Source organism: Mchenga conophoros, linkage group LG9 (assembly GCF_057382185.1).
Source record: "Mchenga conophoros isolate Kocher_MC1m ecotype Shallow Benthic linkage group LG9, M_conophoros_male_GT1.1, whole genome shotgun sequence".
Lineage (NCBI taxonomy): Eukaryota > Metazoa > Chordata > Actinopteri > Cichliformes > Cichlidae > Mchenga > Mchenga conophoros.
The window spans coordinates 29,763,935-29,782,519 of record NC_140534.1 but is presented as its reverse complement, the minus strand read 5'-3'; the positions used below and the strand labels follow the sequence as shown (position 1 = coordinate 29,782,519).

General features: G+C 39.1%; 1 protein-coding gene across 4 annotated transcripts in view; it reads left to right on the top strand.

The window, feature by feature from the left end:
- The window catches only part of ctnnd2a (catenin (cadherin-associated protein), delta 2a), a 268,465-nt gene that overhangs the window by 121,051 nt on the left and 128,829 nt on the right, over positions 1–18,585 (top strand). For all 4 annotated transcript variants that reach the window (XM_085287437.1, XM_085287438.1, XM_085287435.1 and 1 more), the window contains exons 4-11: positions 596–630; positions 1,369–1,473; positions 5,015–5,187; positions 9,572–9,626; positions 10,235–10,439; positions 10,776–10,893; positions 11,804–11,936; positions 16,328–16,501. In XM_085287437.1, coding sequence (XP_085143563.1) covers positions 596–630; positions 1,369–1,473; positions 5,015–5,187; positions 9,572–9,626; positions 10,235–10,439; positions 10,776–10,893; positions 11,804–11,936; positions 16,328–16,501 — 998 coding nt within the window. The remainder of the gene's footprint in view (positions 1–595; positions 631–1,368; positions 1,474–5,014; positions 5,188–9,571; positions 9,627–10,234; positions 10,440–10,775; positions 10,894–11,803; positions 11,937–16,327; positions 16,502–18,585) is intronic.

Here is an 18,585-nt window from a genome sequence, read left to right as displayed (position 1 = left end):
ACAAATAAATCCAACAAGAAATAGCAAACTCTAGGTTCCAGACAAACAAGGCTATGATGAAAAATAAAAGAAGAAACAAAGACAATTTGACATCAACACACAAGCTGTCTAGAGTTGGTTTTTGTTCTCCTACTAAAATTTACCAAAAAAAAGAGAAAAAGCTGATGATTCACTTCTCAGCCCATAAACTTTGTCCACCAAAACTCTTTCTGTTCTAATTTCCTCCCTCTATGTGTTGCATTTTTAAAAGTTGGTAAAACGTGAACTTCTTCTCAAAAGGAACAGAAACAGAACTGACACTGGTATCATTTTGGCTTAAGAGAGGTAAAACATAGGAACGCAGACTAAATACACTAAGAGGGTAGGACAATGGGACACATCTTTAATAAAGAGATTCTCTGTTCAGTGCAAATGAACGGTGAGTCTAAGGTTGAGCTAAAGTGACCTGTGGCGCTTCTCATCTCATGTTTTTTTTTTCTTGTCATCACTCATCACAGTGATATGGAGGATTTATTGAAAAAGCCATTTAAGAATCTACTCTTAACTAAAACTTTACTTTTTATTCGTCGTGGTAACCACATCCTTTCTCTTGCAGTTCTTCAGATGAGCAATTTCGCTGGAACTCTCAAGGTAATTCATTATTACGTTATTTTTTCCTTATTTCTTCCCATGTTATGCTTCTTTTCTTAAATTATGTCACCCTCATTTACTGTTTTAATCTCTTTTGATTATTTTAAATGTACAGCACTTTGGTCAGCAGTTGTTGTTTTAAATGTGCTATATAATTAAATGTGACTTTGACTTTAACGTCTCAGACATGCATGAAACTTGTTGTGTGTTAGTTTTTAGAGGAATCATGTATGCCATAGTCAAAATCATTGAGATTTGGTAGTTGTGATAGCTAAATAGATTATTGCAGGATCCCGACGATCTGTGAAGTCACACCTGCAAACATGTATCACCTTTTTAATCCACAGCTAGCCCGGGAGAACAGTGTTACCCCATATGTTTAAAAAACATAAATAAATAAAATCAAACATTTTCACTACACACAACATACATATTCCCAAATGCACTTACACATACTTACCAGTGCATCAAATTCACTTTTATAACAGCAACTTCATTTCCAGCTAGGCAGCTCCCAGGGCAGACTTATCAGGGCCCTTTACCAGCATATAATCAAAATGTCCCACGGCTCATAACCAAGTCACAATGCGTAAGGCTTTACACACTGTGAGAGGAAAGGATTGGGGTTACTGCCCAGAAAGATCTCATCTCTCTGCCTCATACTCTCTTTCCCGTACCTCTCTCTTTCTCACAGTCTTTGCGCCTGTATGTGCCCCTCATCATTTTTCTCTCCCACAGCTGATGGACAGAAAGATATTGAGGATGAGTTGACAACAGGTCTGGAGTTGGTGGATTCCTGCATTCGCTCCCTTCAGGAATCAGGAATACTAGACAGTGGAGAACGTAAGTATACTTGCCACTATTATCGTGTGTGTATGTGTGCATGTGTGTGAGGGGGAAATAGTTTCAAATATTTGGTGTCTGTTTAAATTATACTTATTTTAGTCTATTTTATGCTATAGTCAAGAGTCAACTCTAGCAGAAATGCCACTCAAACAAAATATTTCAGTCTAAGAGTATAAAAATGCATAAAAAAGATCATTTCAGGTTCAATTTTTCATATTACCCACATATTACACACATATTTATTTTTAAAAATTTGAACAGGCACTTCAAGCCACAAAACCAAAATTCATGTTACTGTTTCCAAACAACACATTTAATTGGTTTGTACAGTCAGTGCTTAAAAAGTGGCGATAGTCTTCACAGAGTGCAGCAGTAGTTAGTTTAAATATGTGAGCATAATGGTAGCCAATGTTTGTTAACTGTTGTTTATTAAAGGAGGAAAATTATCCCTCACCCATTGGATAAGTGGAATAATTGCCACAAATCCTATTGTTAAGATTTAATTTTTGCTATGATTACAGCTCTGACCTCTGCTCACAGCAAACAGCTTGAGCTTTATTCCAGATTTTTGAGATCCTCATTGATTATTTGCTCTAAAGCAAATCGTTTTAAGTGAATTTAAGGAACACACGCAGCATATTGCTCTGTGGACCTTGGATTCTGATAAAGAAATTCCAACAATGATTGAGAGGCAGCCCGTGTATAAGGTCATGCTAAATGTGCTTGGCATTTTCTTTGCAGGTCATTGGTTTTGGAACACTGCATTCCCATTTCACTTATTGCCTGCTGACCTTTTTGATAGTTGATATTGTAGTAATGGATGGCATTTTAGAACTCACACTGTGAGGGGTGATACACAGTGAATTTCTGTGTGTCAGCTTACATGTTACATCTTGCAGTGCATGTGGTTTCTGGAACTGATAGATGTGGGCTAGGTAGTGTGGAACAACGATGTAATGTTTTGCACACACACACGCATCCACACAAAGAGGCATGTCTGACCAAAAGTTGGACATGATAAGCTATTTTTGGTATATTTACTATAATTGCTGGTTTGCTTTAATATGATATGGATTATCTGTTTAAGCATATGCCGAACAGCTACAAGACGTGCCAGATCATTAGATCCTTACTGTTTTTGTACCGCCCAAGTCCCTGTCCAAATAGATGGCTCTCTCATTGTGAGCACTCTTGTTATGGGTGTCCCACACCCAGCTGTTTTTCCCATTTTGCAAATGGGCTTCTACCACAAGCTTAACAACGTGGCTGTGGATATCTTTCAATAGGTGTGTGTGATTCTTTCCCAAAAAAGAGTGCTGCAAATAGCTAAGCAGTAAATACATACTGTAGTGAAATGTCGCTGTCTTCACCAGAAGGTTCTACTAAACAGGCTTTTTGTCGGTGAACATAAGTGTCAGCACAGAGCAACACAACTCATAAGTAACTGTACACAGACGCACTAATTCTTTTTTTAAAAAAAAGTAATGTTCAGGTTTTTATTGCGATTTTAAATCCAGCATTCCTAAAATCTTTAATGACCCTTTTGTGTGTATGTCAGGTGTGCATGAGTGAGTATTTCATAGACTGCAGTAAGAATACGATGCTCATAATTTGACTGAGCATTTGAAATATTTATATCAGAAGAGTCGAACTTACATTTCCATATCAAAACAGAGACGAGAGTCAATACTGACACAAAAGAATTTAGAACCCTACAACCAGTGTTTTTCATTTTACCCACTGTTACTCACACATGCATGTGCTACTATACACTCACTCGTATTAGGCATTTGCACATTTAATGTCACATGTGTGCAAGCATACCACGCCCTTAATAAACCCTTATTAGCTACTTCATAATCAGTCAACTTTGCTATTTTCTGACCATCCAGCAAAAACAAATTTCGCAACACATGTTTGAACATAGAAACAACCATATGCATTTTTTTGTCACGTAACACACACGATGTAACAAACACCAAGGCTGAGGGATGATGAGTTTGGGAGCTCCCACTCAAACTGCGTAACACAAAGTGCTGTTTAATAATTCATAAAAAGCGAGGGATGAATCAAGATGAGAAAAGGCAAGTCTTTTGTGAAGGCGAGAAGCAGAGGAGTTGATCTTGGTTCACAGCACAGGGAGGGAAGGATTCAGGGAGAAGAGAGCGAGCAAGAGAGATGGAGTGAGCAAGCAAATAGATATAGGAGAAGAATAATAACGGGCCATTGTTCTTTAAAGTGAGAAAAGAAACTAACGAGTCAGTAAGCTCAGGGGAAAACACTTATTGTAGGCTTTATTAGGACATATCCATGATGGTTCAACTTTTGAAATTGGGAGAGAGAAACAGAAAGAAATCCCCACATTCTTTAACCCTGTTCATCAGAATCTTTACTTCTATATTTTGATGGGATGATTTGATAATATGTATATGCTGGTTCAATGGGGCTGTTTTTTTTTTTTTTTTTTAAAAAGATTGGATATGTTTATATACACTAAGATACAGTATTAGTGTGCATACTGGATATTTATTTGCATTAAAAAATTTGTTAAATATTACCTCTACCAGCTCGGGCACAGATGCAGATCAACTAAGCAGCAACTAAGCAATGTCTGGCATCTCTAACCTACAGTGGCAACGTACATGTTATGAATTATTTATTTGCCATATCATGAAAATGTGAGGAAACTAATTACTTCTTAATAGAGCACACGTAAACACATATATGGAAAACCTACATTACTACGCACTCACCGCCGACTGGCTTGTGGCTTGTAACCACTGCTTTTGGTTCACCACATCATTTCATAGACATTTAAGAAGATAGTCCATCTAAAAAACTGTCTTATGATGTTCTTAGCTTGGATCAATATCAGCTTTATGTGCACAGCATCGGAATCAAAGAGAAGGGATTATTATCTGATGACACAGCAGCGACTTCATCAGGTGGTTGAAGTAGTGATGCTCTGAAGCAGACGGTGAATTTGTGTGCGTGTAACAAAAGTCATTGTGGTCGACATAGTCTTTTGTTCTAACCCTTTGGAAGATGGTTTGGCATTTTAGGTGTTTGAAGCCAAATTTCATTGTTTTTCAAAGCTCAGCTAACTACTGGAAAAATAAAATAATGTTTCTAATTAATTCCAGACCAGACCATCATGGTCCGCCTTGAGTAAAGTTTTTTTTAAGCCAACAAGGTGTTCCGTCTATTACAACTTTTTTCTTTTCAGCCCTCCTCCTCCTCTTCTCATCCTCTCTATCTCCCTGCTCCTCCTCCTTCTCCTCCAGTTCTTTCTGTTCCTCTGTTTCGGTCTTCCTCTGCTAATAAATTATGTATGCTATCTCCAACTCACGGAGTGCTGCACTGCTGCACTATCTGCTCTAAATTGCTGCTTGCTCTCTCTCTCTCTCTTTTCCCTATTTCACACCCCCTCTCTTACTCACTCTTAATCTGTTTCTCTCACGCTCTCACTTGCTCTGTCACAAACTCAACTCAACCCCCTTTCTATACAACCATACGCCACCTCTCTCTCAATTGGTAGGACCGGCTCTTCTTTCCCAGAGTTCCTTGCAGCTCAACTCCACCCCGGAGGCTTCGCTCCAGTACTCTGCCAGCTACCATAGCAACCAGACCCTCGCCCTAAGCGACAGCATCTCTGCAGCAACTCCTCAGCGCAGCGGGCAAGTTGGAGGAGCTGTGCACAGCTACAACCAGGTGGGAAATACTTCCGAACAAAGAGAATATTGAGCGTATAAGTGTTCATGAGAACAAAACCGAGAGCAATTCTGTCACTGGCTATCTGTGCAAACCACAATGTGTGTTGTGAGAAACTTTCCATTTGTCTAGGAGGCTGGTGGTCACAACATTTTAGTATGGATTTTGGCTCGGACGGTGACTAATTTGAAGTGCGTTTTCCTCAGTTTCTTAGTAAAGCTGCATTAAAACCATTTGCTTATGCAAACTTGTAAGTACTTATAGTGTTGAGAGATGCTGGTCTTCGGATTTCTTGTCGCTCTGATTTTTTCTTTCAGAGACTCTGCGAACATTGCCCTTCATTTTCCTCTACTGGCTTTTTTTAGGCACTGTGTTGCATAGCGCTTATCCAGCTACATGTAACTCTGGCTCTCAGTGCTCTTAGCAAATGTGAATTTGTTTGACACCATAACTGAGTCTATTTGATCAGGGTAGAAGTGCATATTTGTACAGAATCCTATTTCATTAGCCCCGCTGAAGTGCTTTAGTCCAGTTCTGCCTTTTCAAGCTGCCCATTGCATTTTGTCTCTAGTGTGAAGGTGATGATAGACATAGGCAAGTTGTTTAGAAGAAAACAGGTTATGAGATGCTCACAGACCCAAATTGGGGTACAATTAAATACACACAGAGAAATCTCTGCAAGTGTCTTGTTTATAAAGACTTAAAATAAAGCTACATGGATACAAAGACATTAACCACAGCAGTGTGCTGATAGAGAGAAAATCTATCAAATTACTTTCTAGCCTGCAGCTGCCAATTATTTTGAATTTCCATATTCTTAACATATCAGTATTAAGTATTACTGCAAACACACACACACACACATGTTGTATGAAACAGAAACCCACTGATCTGCTTAATCAGTGAAGCAGCCAGCGTCTGGTATAAATCTTCCATTTATGACAGATAATTATGAATACAAAATGAGATCAAATAGTTTAAATGAATCGTTTTAAACTAGATAATTATTTGACAATAGTCGTACTTTGTCGTGAATGGCTTTTGGTATGTTTCTGAGTCTTTGGGCAGAATTTTGTACTAAAGGTAAATTGGTATCTGCTTTCTCCTCTGTCAGTTTGCACGTGCATTTCTGTGGTTTGTTATTTTATGTTCATGTGTCTTTTGAAAGAAAATGATGTAGGAAGTGTTTTTTGTAAATATATTTATTCACATCCCCTGCAGTCACACCAAAGCTAGTTTCAGATAAAGCTTAGATGCCTTGCCTTAATAAATAAGAAACAGGAGGAAAAGACAGAGAGAAACACTGATAGGCTGGGATATAGATGGATGGACAGATTAGGAAAAAGGAATGTTTACTCTTTCTACAGTGTTCCTTGTCCTCTTTTCCCCTCCTCTCATCTTCCTTCCCTGTCCTCTCTGCTCACCATCTCTGTCCATGTGAGCGAGTGTGTATCTCTCTGTGTGTGTATCCTCCCCTCTGATGTTTTTGGCTTGTCAGTGTAATGGGGCTAGTGCTGTCAACAGAGCTTGCTGCTCATGAATAGCTTTATGCATGCCAGTGCTGCTAGATAGGCAGGTGCAGCTTGCATGCATGGGTAGTACATGTATGTTTTTGTTGATCTTCTTCCATTCGTGTGCGCTTGGGTATGTGTGTGTGCACGCGGGGGCTGCATTTCTTTACGTGGATGCATGGTGACTATCTGAAGGAGGGAGAGAAAGTAAAAGGTCTAGCATGTTGCTGCTCTTTTTGTAGGATATTTATAACCCTGAGAGGCCAGATTTTAATAATTCATGGATACATGGCACCTCAAACATCCCAATGTTTTACTGGAGGAGAGAAAGAGCAGCACTGCAAGATGACACGGAGTGAGATCGAGAAAGTGCTCTCCCTCGCAGTGTGTGTCAGGCTTTCTATCTGTTTGTTACCTCAGCCAACAATTCATCTTTTACTCATTATTTATTCACCCATTGATTTATTTACTCATTCCTACACTTTTCAGGCCTCACTTTGTGTCTTGATCATTGTAGCACATCTGTAGTGTTGAACACAGTCTATTAGCCACCATTAACAGAAGCTCTTCCCTTCGTCTCATAAGCTTTAAGTCATTCAAGATTTCATAATCTGCTAAACTAACACAAAGGACCTCTACAGTACTTTTAGTAATTCATCCTTGGAAAGCTTTAGAGGTACAAAATATTTAGATCACATACATCAACTACAGTGTTAGAATTCAATATTCTTTAATATTTACAAATAAACACAACATTTGATTCATATATTTATTTAAACCATGAAATCTTCAATTTTAGAGACATTTGTTAAGTTATTTACAAATGTTAATTATATGTTCTTTCACTCTGTGTGTCACCTGCTTACTTTCCTGCCTGCCACAATATCAAGTTTTCTTTAGAAAAAAACATTATTTCCATGATGAAGAACAAATATTCTGTGTTTTAAAAGGAGTTAATATATATTAGATGGGGGGAAATTTTTCAGCCCCATCTATTAGAATTCATATCAGATTTGGATTTGGGTGCTGTAGGTTGACTCCCTGTGAAGTCCTGTGAGCTTGTCGGAGTTCCAGTGCTCCAGCACTCTACATTTGAATCACTGGAAGACCCATTTTGACCACTTGCACAACTGTGCACAACTCTTCTACTAAGTTTAAATAGCAAATCTGCAACTCCTAAAAATGTTATTTTTAGGAAGAGGATGGAGCTGCAGGAACAACTGCTCCATCCTGCCAGCCCCATGGCATTCCATATTTATCCAGTAATATGTAGAAAGACACATGTTGATACAAACTACTGCAGAGTGCAATCCTCATTTTACCAATTATACGTTCTTTCACTCTTTGTGTGTCACCTGCTTGCTTTCCTGCCTGTTTTCTTCCATAAACTGTGCATCAGGTATTTTTTTTCTAAGATCCCCCCCAGCAAATTATACTGTAAATTTCACAACCCCTTTTCAAACCTTGCATTGTCCTCAATAGATACACGCCCTTATCACAAAGCAGGAAAATAACCAGAGACCCAGACAGCCACTGGAAACAAAAGGGAGATTGCATGCAGGTGCATGCTGCTACATTTATTTGTGGTAGATATGCTGAGAAAGCAAGTGGGCTTTTTTTGTTTGTTTTGTTTTGTTTCTCTGCACAATTTTGCAGCTGCAAATACAAACAGCACAACTCAATACAAACACAGCTCCAGAGTGTGTTCAGCTATTGTGAGCTACTGGTTATCAAATGATCAGAACATTCAATTCAATTCAATTCAATTTTATTTATATAGCGCCAAATCACAACATAAGTCGCCTCAAGGCGCTTCATAATGTGTAACATGTGTTAACTGCATGCATTTTAGTCTATTTTTGCTGTTCAGTAAAATATAACAGACAAAGTAAATGTTCTAAGGACTAGCAGAATACATTAATGTCAAGTAATGCATTTTCATTTAAATGTAAATATATATTTATATACATTTTGTATCTCTCTTTTCAGATATGCATCTATATATTACTCAGTTACTAAGATTGTTTGAGCCAAACTACTGTATAGACAGTACTGAGAATCCTCCGAAGTGACTCAGTAACTGCATGATTGCATAATATGGCTTTCTACATCTGAAGCCGTGTCAGTCTAGTAATAATGGATCTGAATCACCTTTACAGCTCAAACTTACACACAAGGCTATATAAGGCTCAGCAAGGTCTGACATATGCTCCCTTTACAGTCTCGGGAGAATAAGGGGAATATATATGGATATACCAGCCTGTTTTGTGGAGTAAAAAGGCTTTTCATATTCTGTCTTTGACTCACATACCTTCTTTATCTGTTGGGAATTCACTGCATAATGCCATCCAAGCTGTAGGTCCACTGTTCTCATTAAAAAATTGCCTTGTAAATAGATGTTAAACATTAACTAGTTTATAATAATAGATTTAGTTGTGTTAATTGTTTGTGAACATCGGGATTTTAATATAACGGATTGTAGATAATAAAATATGACTATACAGTTGACTACATAACTTTTTCTACCTTTAATAGATGGTGCGACAAGGCTTTACAAGAAATGATTTCAGTCAGCTGAGCTCAGAGGACTTCGTTGTCGGCTTCTGTGCGTCTTTTTTGTCATCCCTCTGTGTTCTGTGGGGATTTCATTACTAGCGCTCCCTAAGTTCATTCAAAAACCCTCAAAGTCTCGACTGATCTCATTGTGCATAAAAGTTTTTTTTTCATGAACACTACTCTTTATTCCGTTTCATCCCATTTATTTTCTTAACTCCGTCTCTCCCTTCAACTCTTCTCAAGTTTACCCTCACAAACTAATCACCTCCCTGTCATGCTAATCTTCAGTTGCTCTGTCTCCCCTCACAACCCCTCAGGTGACATCAAGCCGTGCAGCCCAGCAGCAACAATCACAAACTGGGCCGGGGTCAGGTAAGCCTGATCACATCTCCAATTTCTTTGCATGTAATAATATGACAAGGCCTGACATACAGTTGATATGTCAAATGACATATGGAGACATTGACCAAGAACCAAGAAACCAAAAATATGATACTAAGAGAATATTTTTAGAATGTGCAGTATGAATAGCTTTATTATATTATTAGTGCATCCTTGATCTGGGGTCAGAGTTATGGGTTATTTATATGAAATCCTCACTTAGTCTTTTTTTTTAATTGTTAAAATTGATCACTCACTGATAATGATACCCAGTGTGCTCATATCCAGGCAAATGTCTGTGAATGTGTCCAATCTAAAATTCTAAGCATTATACAGTATATATGCAAACAGCTTTTTTAAGTAAAGTGTCACTGATGCACTTAAAATAAAATCTAAATTTTGACCTTTGTGCCAGTGTTTTGCTATTATAAATCTTTTTTTTGGCATATTACCAAGTTATCAGCCACAGAAAATCTCCAGCTTTTTAAAACCCACTTTAAATCTATTTCACATCATTATTATCAGGCTGATCACATTTCTCTGTCATTCTGTAACATTTACATGTTCATTAAGGTGTTTTCCCTCCACTTTTTTCCAAGGTATCTACTACTCCAGTGCCACCTTACCTGCCCAGGGTTCCCCTCTGTCAGGAGGGGGAGGCTCAGGGTCCGGTTCCCCCAGTAAACTTCAACGTCTGGGATCAGCCTCTGATGCACAAGGATACGCTACCACTCAGCGGCTGCCTTCCTCTTCTTCCTCCTCTCCCAAACAGTCTCCTGCTAATCGATTGGCCAAATCATACAGGTAGAGAGCATATACTGCTGCTAATACTGACATACAGTCCGTATTAGAATAATGAAAAGGCTTGAAAAATAGCTTGAGAATAAGCTAAACACATGATGATGGTTTGCAATAGAATAAAAAAACAGAAAAGAATATAAAAGTTAAACTTAAGTCTTGCAAGTTGATTGTCAGCTTCTTTATGCCAGCATATAAAAACATATCCTGTACATGACACATGACAAATGATTGTTCTTAAACATGAAGAGCAATCAGTTGTTTGAATATTTGAATATATACATATATATATATATATATGCGCGCAAACAAATCATGCTACTTTGTTCATTTGTCTTTCAGCACCACAGTTGCTGTGACAACAGCAGGAGGGGGCGGTTCCCCCCTGAGGGTGGCATCTCCACCTAATTCCACAGCAGGAGGGGGAGGGGCCAGCTCCACATCTTCCCCTCTTCACCAGGTAGATCGTTCAACAGTTATACAATGTGGACACACACAGAAAGGAAATGTATTTTGTGATAATAGACTATAAAATGAGAAGATTTTTATGTGAAGCATACATTTAAAGTCCATTAAAATTACCACGGGTTATACAATATTATAATGAATGCAAATGCAACTGCACTTAGTGGAATATAAATTCACTTCTGCAAAGTGAAAGGACTTTAGACAAGTGCTATATAACTGAATGGTGTCTCACACTAATGCATAGAAATACTTATTATTTTGATTGTGGGAATGTGTCATATCCAGTTTGTGTGTACATAAGGTTAAAGCTGTGTTAGCTTTCTCCTCACCTCTTTCACAGTGGCTGTAATCACAGATTGCTTGGAGGAATTTAGTTATTGTATCCATTTTGTACATATTATATTATTGTTATACATTTACATTACAGTTTAACTGATTCTACAGTAGTGATTATGTTTTTCTAAACGATTGAACAGATGTGTAATTGTTAGTTGTGTTATTTGTTGTAAGTGTAATTTTATGACACTGTGTAGTTATACAGTGCATTAAAACCATATGGCTGGTGTTACTATTATATTATTTACATTCTACCAGATGTTTGGTCACACAAATAATAACACAGGGCAGCTGCAGGGCAATTATTTTTAGTTATATATTTAGATTGTTGTGTAAATTACATCCTTGACTCTAAAATGATTGGACATTTGCATTTATACACCCTTTTCCAAATGTTTTGCATTTGAACAAAGCCAATTTGGCAATGTAAACTTAAAAACATGTCAGTACAAAAACTTTTTATCCACACCAATCAAACTGAAACACGAGCCATGCCCGCTGTTACATATTTGGCTGCCACACTCAGTATTCTTAACTATTCAATCCAGCAACTCTCGTCTCTGCAGATGAGTTCAGGCATAGGGAGCTATGCAACTCTGTCTCCCAAACGACTGGCAGCTCATCACGCTTCTGACCAGTACAAGATCTCCCACGAACTCTACGCTACTGCTACACTGCAGAGACCTGGAAGTCTGGCAGGTGGGGGTTGACACATTCATGCACTGTCGTGTAGAGTTTCATGTGCTTGCACAAAACATAAACCCTCCAAAATATGTAATCCGTATTAAACTAAGTATACTATGAATACTAAGGGGATGTAAGTAAATCGCTCACAGTGTATCTTCGATTGTCTGTTTGTGCTGCAGATGTAGTATCTCGTATCAGTGGAGCATTTGTAGTCTAATTGTTACATTTCATTGCATCACACTGCTGTTCTTAGAAATGTCAATTGCTATGTTTAAATCTGTTGAATTAGCCGGTCTATGAAAAAGCACATCGCTGTGCTGTGGTTGATATCTCAGGCTATACTTCAAAGGAGGCATCGGTGTCTCTGAGGCTGCCCGTTAGAAAGTTTAAACTTTAGAATTAATATACTAAGCTATCAGCAGTTATATTTGAGAATTATGAGCTATTTCACTCACAGCTGTGTACCTGCTTTAAGAATGACTTAAAATTATTAAAATTCCTAATTATGTCTTCCAATACGCATGTCCAATAGCTGGGTGTAGGGAAGGACGCTGATCTTAGTGCAGCCAGTTCTTAAAAGTACCAAATGGATTTAGATTAAGATACAATCTGTTTGGCGTTTCCCAGGGTTACATGTACTAAAACCGGTGTCAAAATATCTATAGACCCAACTGTAGGTCTATAAATATTGACATTGCTTTCAATACACTAGGAAATGATTTATCTTCTTCTTGATCTGCTGTGTTTTTTTCTTCTTACTGACTTCAGAAAGGACATTTTGTAGTTTAATTGCAACTGTGAGTGAAGTAAGGAAAAGGTTGTTCTTGGTGACTCTGCTAGAGCATCCTTTGCCATGGACATTTTTTCCTGTGTGTATTTTGATTTTTTTTCATCAAAAAAATGAAACAAAAAATAAAATAGATGAATATTGATTGAACCATGCTACACGGAGTAAGTTTATTTGATTAGTTCTTTAAACTTAGAGCTACGGTGATAGGAACATGACCTTCATGGTTTACCCTGAGGGTGCAACTGTGATCTTGACGCATTGCCTCAGGTTCCATGTCTCCTGAAGGCTTTAAATGGAGTAGAAAAGAAAGACGTGAGCAGGAGTGGACTGGGGAAATAAAATTAACGCAGTTTGCTATCATGTGCATAGACTACCAGATTGTCGTTGATTGCATGAGGGCAATTTAATGGCAATTCATGCTGGCAATGCACTATGTTTTATTTCACCTGTAAGGTCTGATAGTTACCACATTTTCAAAATCCTACCAAGCATGAATTGTGTGTAGATAGTGTTACTCAGAAAATGGCTTATCGGAGTGGATGATGTGCTCCTAGGAAAAGCACAGTAGAGTTCATCTGAGTAGCATGTTTGGAGAGGTACTTAGCAGCTTCACAGCTCCTACTCTATGCCAGAGTTAAGCTGCGTACAACAGAAATTGCCTAAAAAAGACGTTTACTGTCTGTGCTTTTTGTATGAAGGGCTGGTGTGATATAGTTCACTGGGTCTAAATATTGCCATGGTAGCAATGCAGGATAATATATGCAGCATACAATATATAATGTGTGGTTTGATGCGGAGCTTTATTGGCACTGAAAATAGTTGCTGGTTAACATTGGAAACTCAAAGCTGTGGAAATTCAATATATAGTTTTGTTCTGTTTTTTTAATTTATGCTTCTCAGAAAAAATGTTGTAACAGTCATCTTTAATATTAAATCTGCCGTTGAGAACTATACTACCATTCTTGGTGGAATTACAATATACAGGTGAATGAGCAGCTCCTTGCTATATTTTTGTAGGTAAAAATGTAGTTTGCTCTATTTTTTACTAAACAGGCAGGACTGTAATTCACCAAGGAGCCAGAGTTGGGTTTGGCATGTTGTTATTCATTTTAAATATTTTACTGAATAAAACATCATATGAGTGGATCTCTCTCACTCTCTACATCAGCCTGTCATTTTTGTCTTAAAGTTCCACTTCCTCTTTAAAGAAAGAGGTCAGTACTTCCATGAGTGGGCCCCCGTGAGCCAAAGAGTAAATGTATAATGAAATAAAACCAACTCACCAAGACTTCAAAGATGAAAGGCACTAGAGGAAGTGAAAGAGCTCAGATGAGTCATGCTGTTAATGGGTGTGTCCACGACTCTAATTAGTATTCTTTTATGCATATTCTCATATTGTCTTTCAGTCCTGTAAAATTCACTGTATTTTCACCTGGGGTCCACGGCAGTTCTAATGTCTGTTCTTCCAGTATCTATTATTCTTTTTTCTTCCCTTATGCTGACACCCTTGTCCTCTTGCTGTTTGAGTTCACCATCTGGCTACAGCTGGCCAGTAGAGTATGAAGGGATGCAGCCAACCTTTCATAGGCTTGGGAGGTTAACAGGCCAGTCAGATAACCACACAGCTGAAAGAAGGACAGAGTTGAGGTGCAACAGCGGTTTATCATCTGCCATAATAGTAAAGAAATAGGATAATAGGTTGTCAAAGGAGCTTGCAAAGAAAAGCGTCTGGACTTCTTTAAGTTACTTGAAGACGTTTCACCTCTCATCCGAGAAGCTTCTTCAGTTCTAAGGTCAAATGGTGGGGAGTCCCAGATTTAAACCTAGTGGGAGTTTCCCCCCACAGAGGGACAAAAGGACCCCCTGATGATCCTCTAATCACCTGAGAGGTTTCACCTGTGAAACTGGGTGTGGGTCCCAATCAGCCAGAGTTTCGGGTGAGCTCATTGTGAAACCTGGCCCCACCTTATCATGCAAATTCCTGAGGTCAGATGGCCCAGGATGTGAGTGGGCGTTAAGGCGTCTGGGGAGGGAACTCAAAACTGGATTATAGATGGCAGACAGTTGGTGTTGTAAACCACCGCCTCTGTTCAAAGATCACACAGTGGTCATAGATGGCTTCTTTCACTCCTCTTTCAAACCATCTGTCCTCTCTGTCCAAAATGTGAACATTGGCATCCTCGAAAGAGTGTCCTTTATCCTTAAGATGCAGATGAACTGCTGAGTCTTGTCCTGTAGAGGTGGCTCTTCTATGTTGTGCCATGCGCTTGTGAAGTGGCTGTTTGGTCTCTCCGATGTAGAGGTCTGGGCATTCCTCGCTGCACTGTACAGCATGCTTACGACACCAACTGTCTGCCATCTATAATCCAGTTTTGAGTTCCCTCCCCAGACGCCTTAATGCCCACTCACATCCTGGGCCATCTGACCTCAGGAATTCGCATGATAAGGTGGGGCCAGGTTTCACAATGAACTCACCCGAAACTCTGGCTGATTCATTCTTCGGTGTGCATATATTTAATCCTACTTAGATGGCAAAGTCTATTAATATGCATTGATTTCTGATATAACCTGACAGATTGAGGTATTTGACTGTGTTACATTGATGATGGATTCACATGGAGGTTTGAATCTTCGTGCACTGGCCCATCATCCCGTGTAACTTTCTTGGCATGCGACTTCAAGTGCACTGAAAACTATTGTAATATGATATGACATTAGCTCCACTGGACCATCTCAGTCACTCATAGCTTTCTAACTCAGTGTATGTATGACTATTTATGTCTTTTTATTTCTATCTCGCACCATGTCACCTAAACCCTCCCATATAAACCCATATTCCCCCACTTTGCTACTTTTCTACCCTTGCCTAATTTTAATTTTGGGTCTCCTCGTCTTCATTGGGAGGCCCCTTGCCTTACATTTGTCCTGCTGTGTAATGAACAAATGCCTGCTGTCAATGTTTCCTTGTCATGTTTTTTTCTGTGGGACTTCTGCCAAACACAGAGCAAAGGAGAGAGGGGGAAGGGGGGGTTGCATCTCATTATTTTATAGCTGCCGAACAGCAATGTGTTCCATGGAGATTAAAAAAATTAAATGCAGAGGCATCACTCCCTGTTTTCTGTCTCTCTCAATCTGTATATTTCTTCTTATCTCATTTGTTGCTGCATATGTCTCTATTTTTTTCTCTGCTTTTGATTTGCTTGAACTATAACTCTCTCACTTCCTTACCAGTCGTACAAACACAGACAGACGAACACACACACACTACCAAACCCTTAGTTGCTCAGAACGACTTTGTTTACAGCGTCCTAATTATCCCACAACACTAGTCTACATCAGCGTAGGTGAAGAATGGCAATGGACAGTTCTAAAATTCAAATAGACTTGTTGCCGCATATGCTTCTTTATTTTCCTTTCGTTTAAATACCATATACACATTTATGTCTTTATTTTACCTCTCTTTTCACATGTCAAATACTTCTTACTCAACCCTCTCCATCCTTTTTGTTTCTAACCTGCTCATCTTCTTTCCTCATTTTCTACCTTTCACTTTGTCATTCCTTTTTCACTGTGTTGTACTCACATCTTTTTACTTCCTCTTTCTTCACTCTAGGTTCTCGTGGCTCCTACAGTAGTCAGCATAGTCAAGAGCCCCTTCGGCCTCTGGGGTCCCCAGAGCACCACATAGATCCGATCTATGAAGAACGTGTCTATCACAACAAGGGCCCCATGAGAAGCCTTAGCCAGAGCCAGGGCCCAGACTCAGGGCCCTACCGCAACAACACAGGTAAGGCAGTCATTGCATCAAATTGTATCATCAATGCAGTTTCATGTTTTGTTTTGTTTCTACTTCGTGTGGCTTAGACATTTTAGAGTTTAAGCCCTGAACTCTGAAACTGTGTTTAAGGTAAATAAACTCAGTCATCTCTGACAAGTGACTAAGAGTATGTTATGGAAAACAAGGGCAACCACTTTCTCTATAAAGTGTATGATACAACAGTAGTACACAAATTAGACTCACAGAGGCAAAAAGCATTTAGTGAAGGAGTAAAGGTAGGTAAAAAAAATCCAAGTTTTGACCTTGATGGTGACTGTAACCAGCTGGTAAGAGGTGTAATTTAAAACTGTGTTAGATTTAATCCATTTGTATTTTCAGTATTCACATGTTCAGCAGAAAGGAAGTGCGCTATAGTCACATAGCCTTGGAATAGCTGCTGAGTAGGAGAAAGAGAAAAAGTTACAGCCACACAGAGGTCTTGTGTTGAAGATCAACTGGTATAGGGTAAATCAAGGTGCTGGCTTTTGGAAAAGCACAACGTTGCATTTCAGTGGCAAGCTTTTTATATGAAATGTTTTGGAGGGAGATTCAGAAAAGCAGCTAGCCAATCCAAAGAGGGTCTCGTTCTTATTGGTTAGGTATTGGGCTTGTTTGTGTGGCTCTCTGGCCTTAATTTTGTTTTCAGTAGGTAAGAAACAGGCTGAAGTTGAGGTGAGTTGAAGTACTGATTTAACTTCTGTGAGATATATCTATAGGACAAAAGCAAAAAAAATAGTTCTTTATGGGCTAAACCTGTTGTCATATTATAATCATAACTTGTCCCTGACTGAGAGTGGGCATTTCAACCTTCTCCCACTGAGACCTGCGGTCTCAAACTTGGAGATGCTAATTCTCAATTCTGCTGTTTAACACTAAACTAAGAACCACTCCAGTGCGACCTGGAAGCCATCACCTGATAATGTGAACAGAATTATATCATCCACTAAAAGCAAAGACAAGATCCTGAGACTACCAAAGTGTAGTCAAACAGATACCTCAATCTGAGTTATCCGTCTCGTTCCCAGACTCAGACGAGATCCTCTAAGTATTCCATCCACCACCTGATTATATACCCACTTGAAGTCAGCAGCACCCCACTCCCACTGTACCTAATGTGAGCAGAGCACTGCTTCCTCCTCTTGAGGCATCTGACGGTTTGCGAGAATTGTTTTGAGGTAGACCAAAAATCTTGTTACATGGCCTCACCAAACTCCTCCCACACCTGAATTTTTGCTGGAGCCAGAGCCACACCGCGCTTGTTACCTGCCCTCAGTCCCACAGGCTAACCAAGCTCAATAGGACCCATTCTTCAGCTTGACTGCTTTCTTCACCACCATCCAACATCTGGTTCAGACACTGTAAAACCATGAAACAGATCAACTACCCTGTGGCCACAGGTCCGTGCAATCACCTCAATGAAGGTGGAGAACATGATCCACGTGGTAGACTCAGTCTCCCGAGTCTCCCTCGGAATGCTGTCAAACTTCTGCCGGAGGTAGGAATTTAAGATCTGTTAGATGTTCCCACCACACCATCATAATACATTTGGCTGTGCCAGCCCTGCCCACTAACTTCCCCTTCCACCTGATCCAACTCAGCCAGTTGGTGATCAGTTTAGAGCTCAGCTCCTGCTGATATTCTCTGACTGTTAGAAATGCTCCATTTAAAATTACCTTCCATGCTATTTCCTTCATGATCACTCTCACTTTTCTTATGCTTTAGTAATGTAACCAAAAGTTGTGGAAATTTTCACTAAAAACACTATTCTGATAGTTCTGACCTACTTAAACCCTTGAGTATACAACTAGAAATTATACATAAATTATGGCTTTTCCCTCTTTCATTGTTTTTAACTAGCATTAGGCTCCGGTGATAGATAAGCCAATATGATTGTCTTTTATGTGTTATTGTTCCAGTTGATTTAGGTTCAAATCAATTGAATGTATTAAGGCCCTTTCACAAAGAGAGTTACATTCACTGCTCTGCCTGCTAGGCTAAGTGAAGGTCCCAAATATGTGTTGTGCAATCTGTGTATGTCTTTTTTCTTTCTGCGC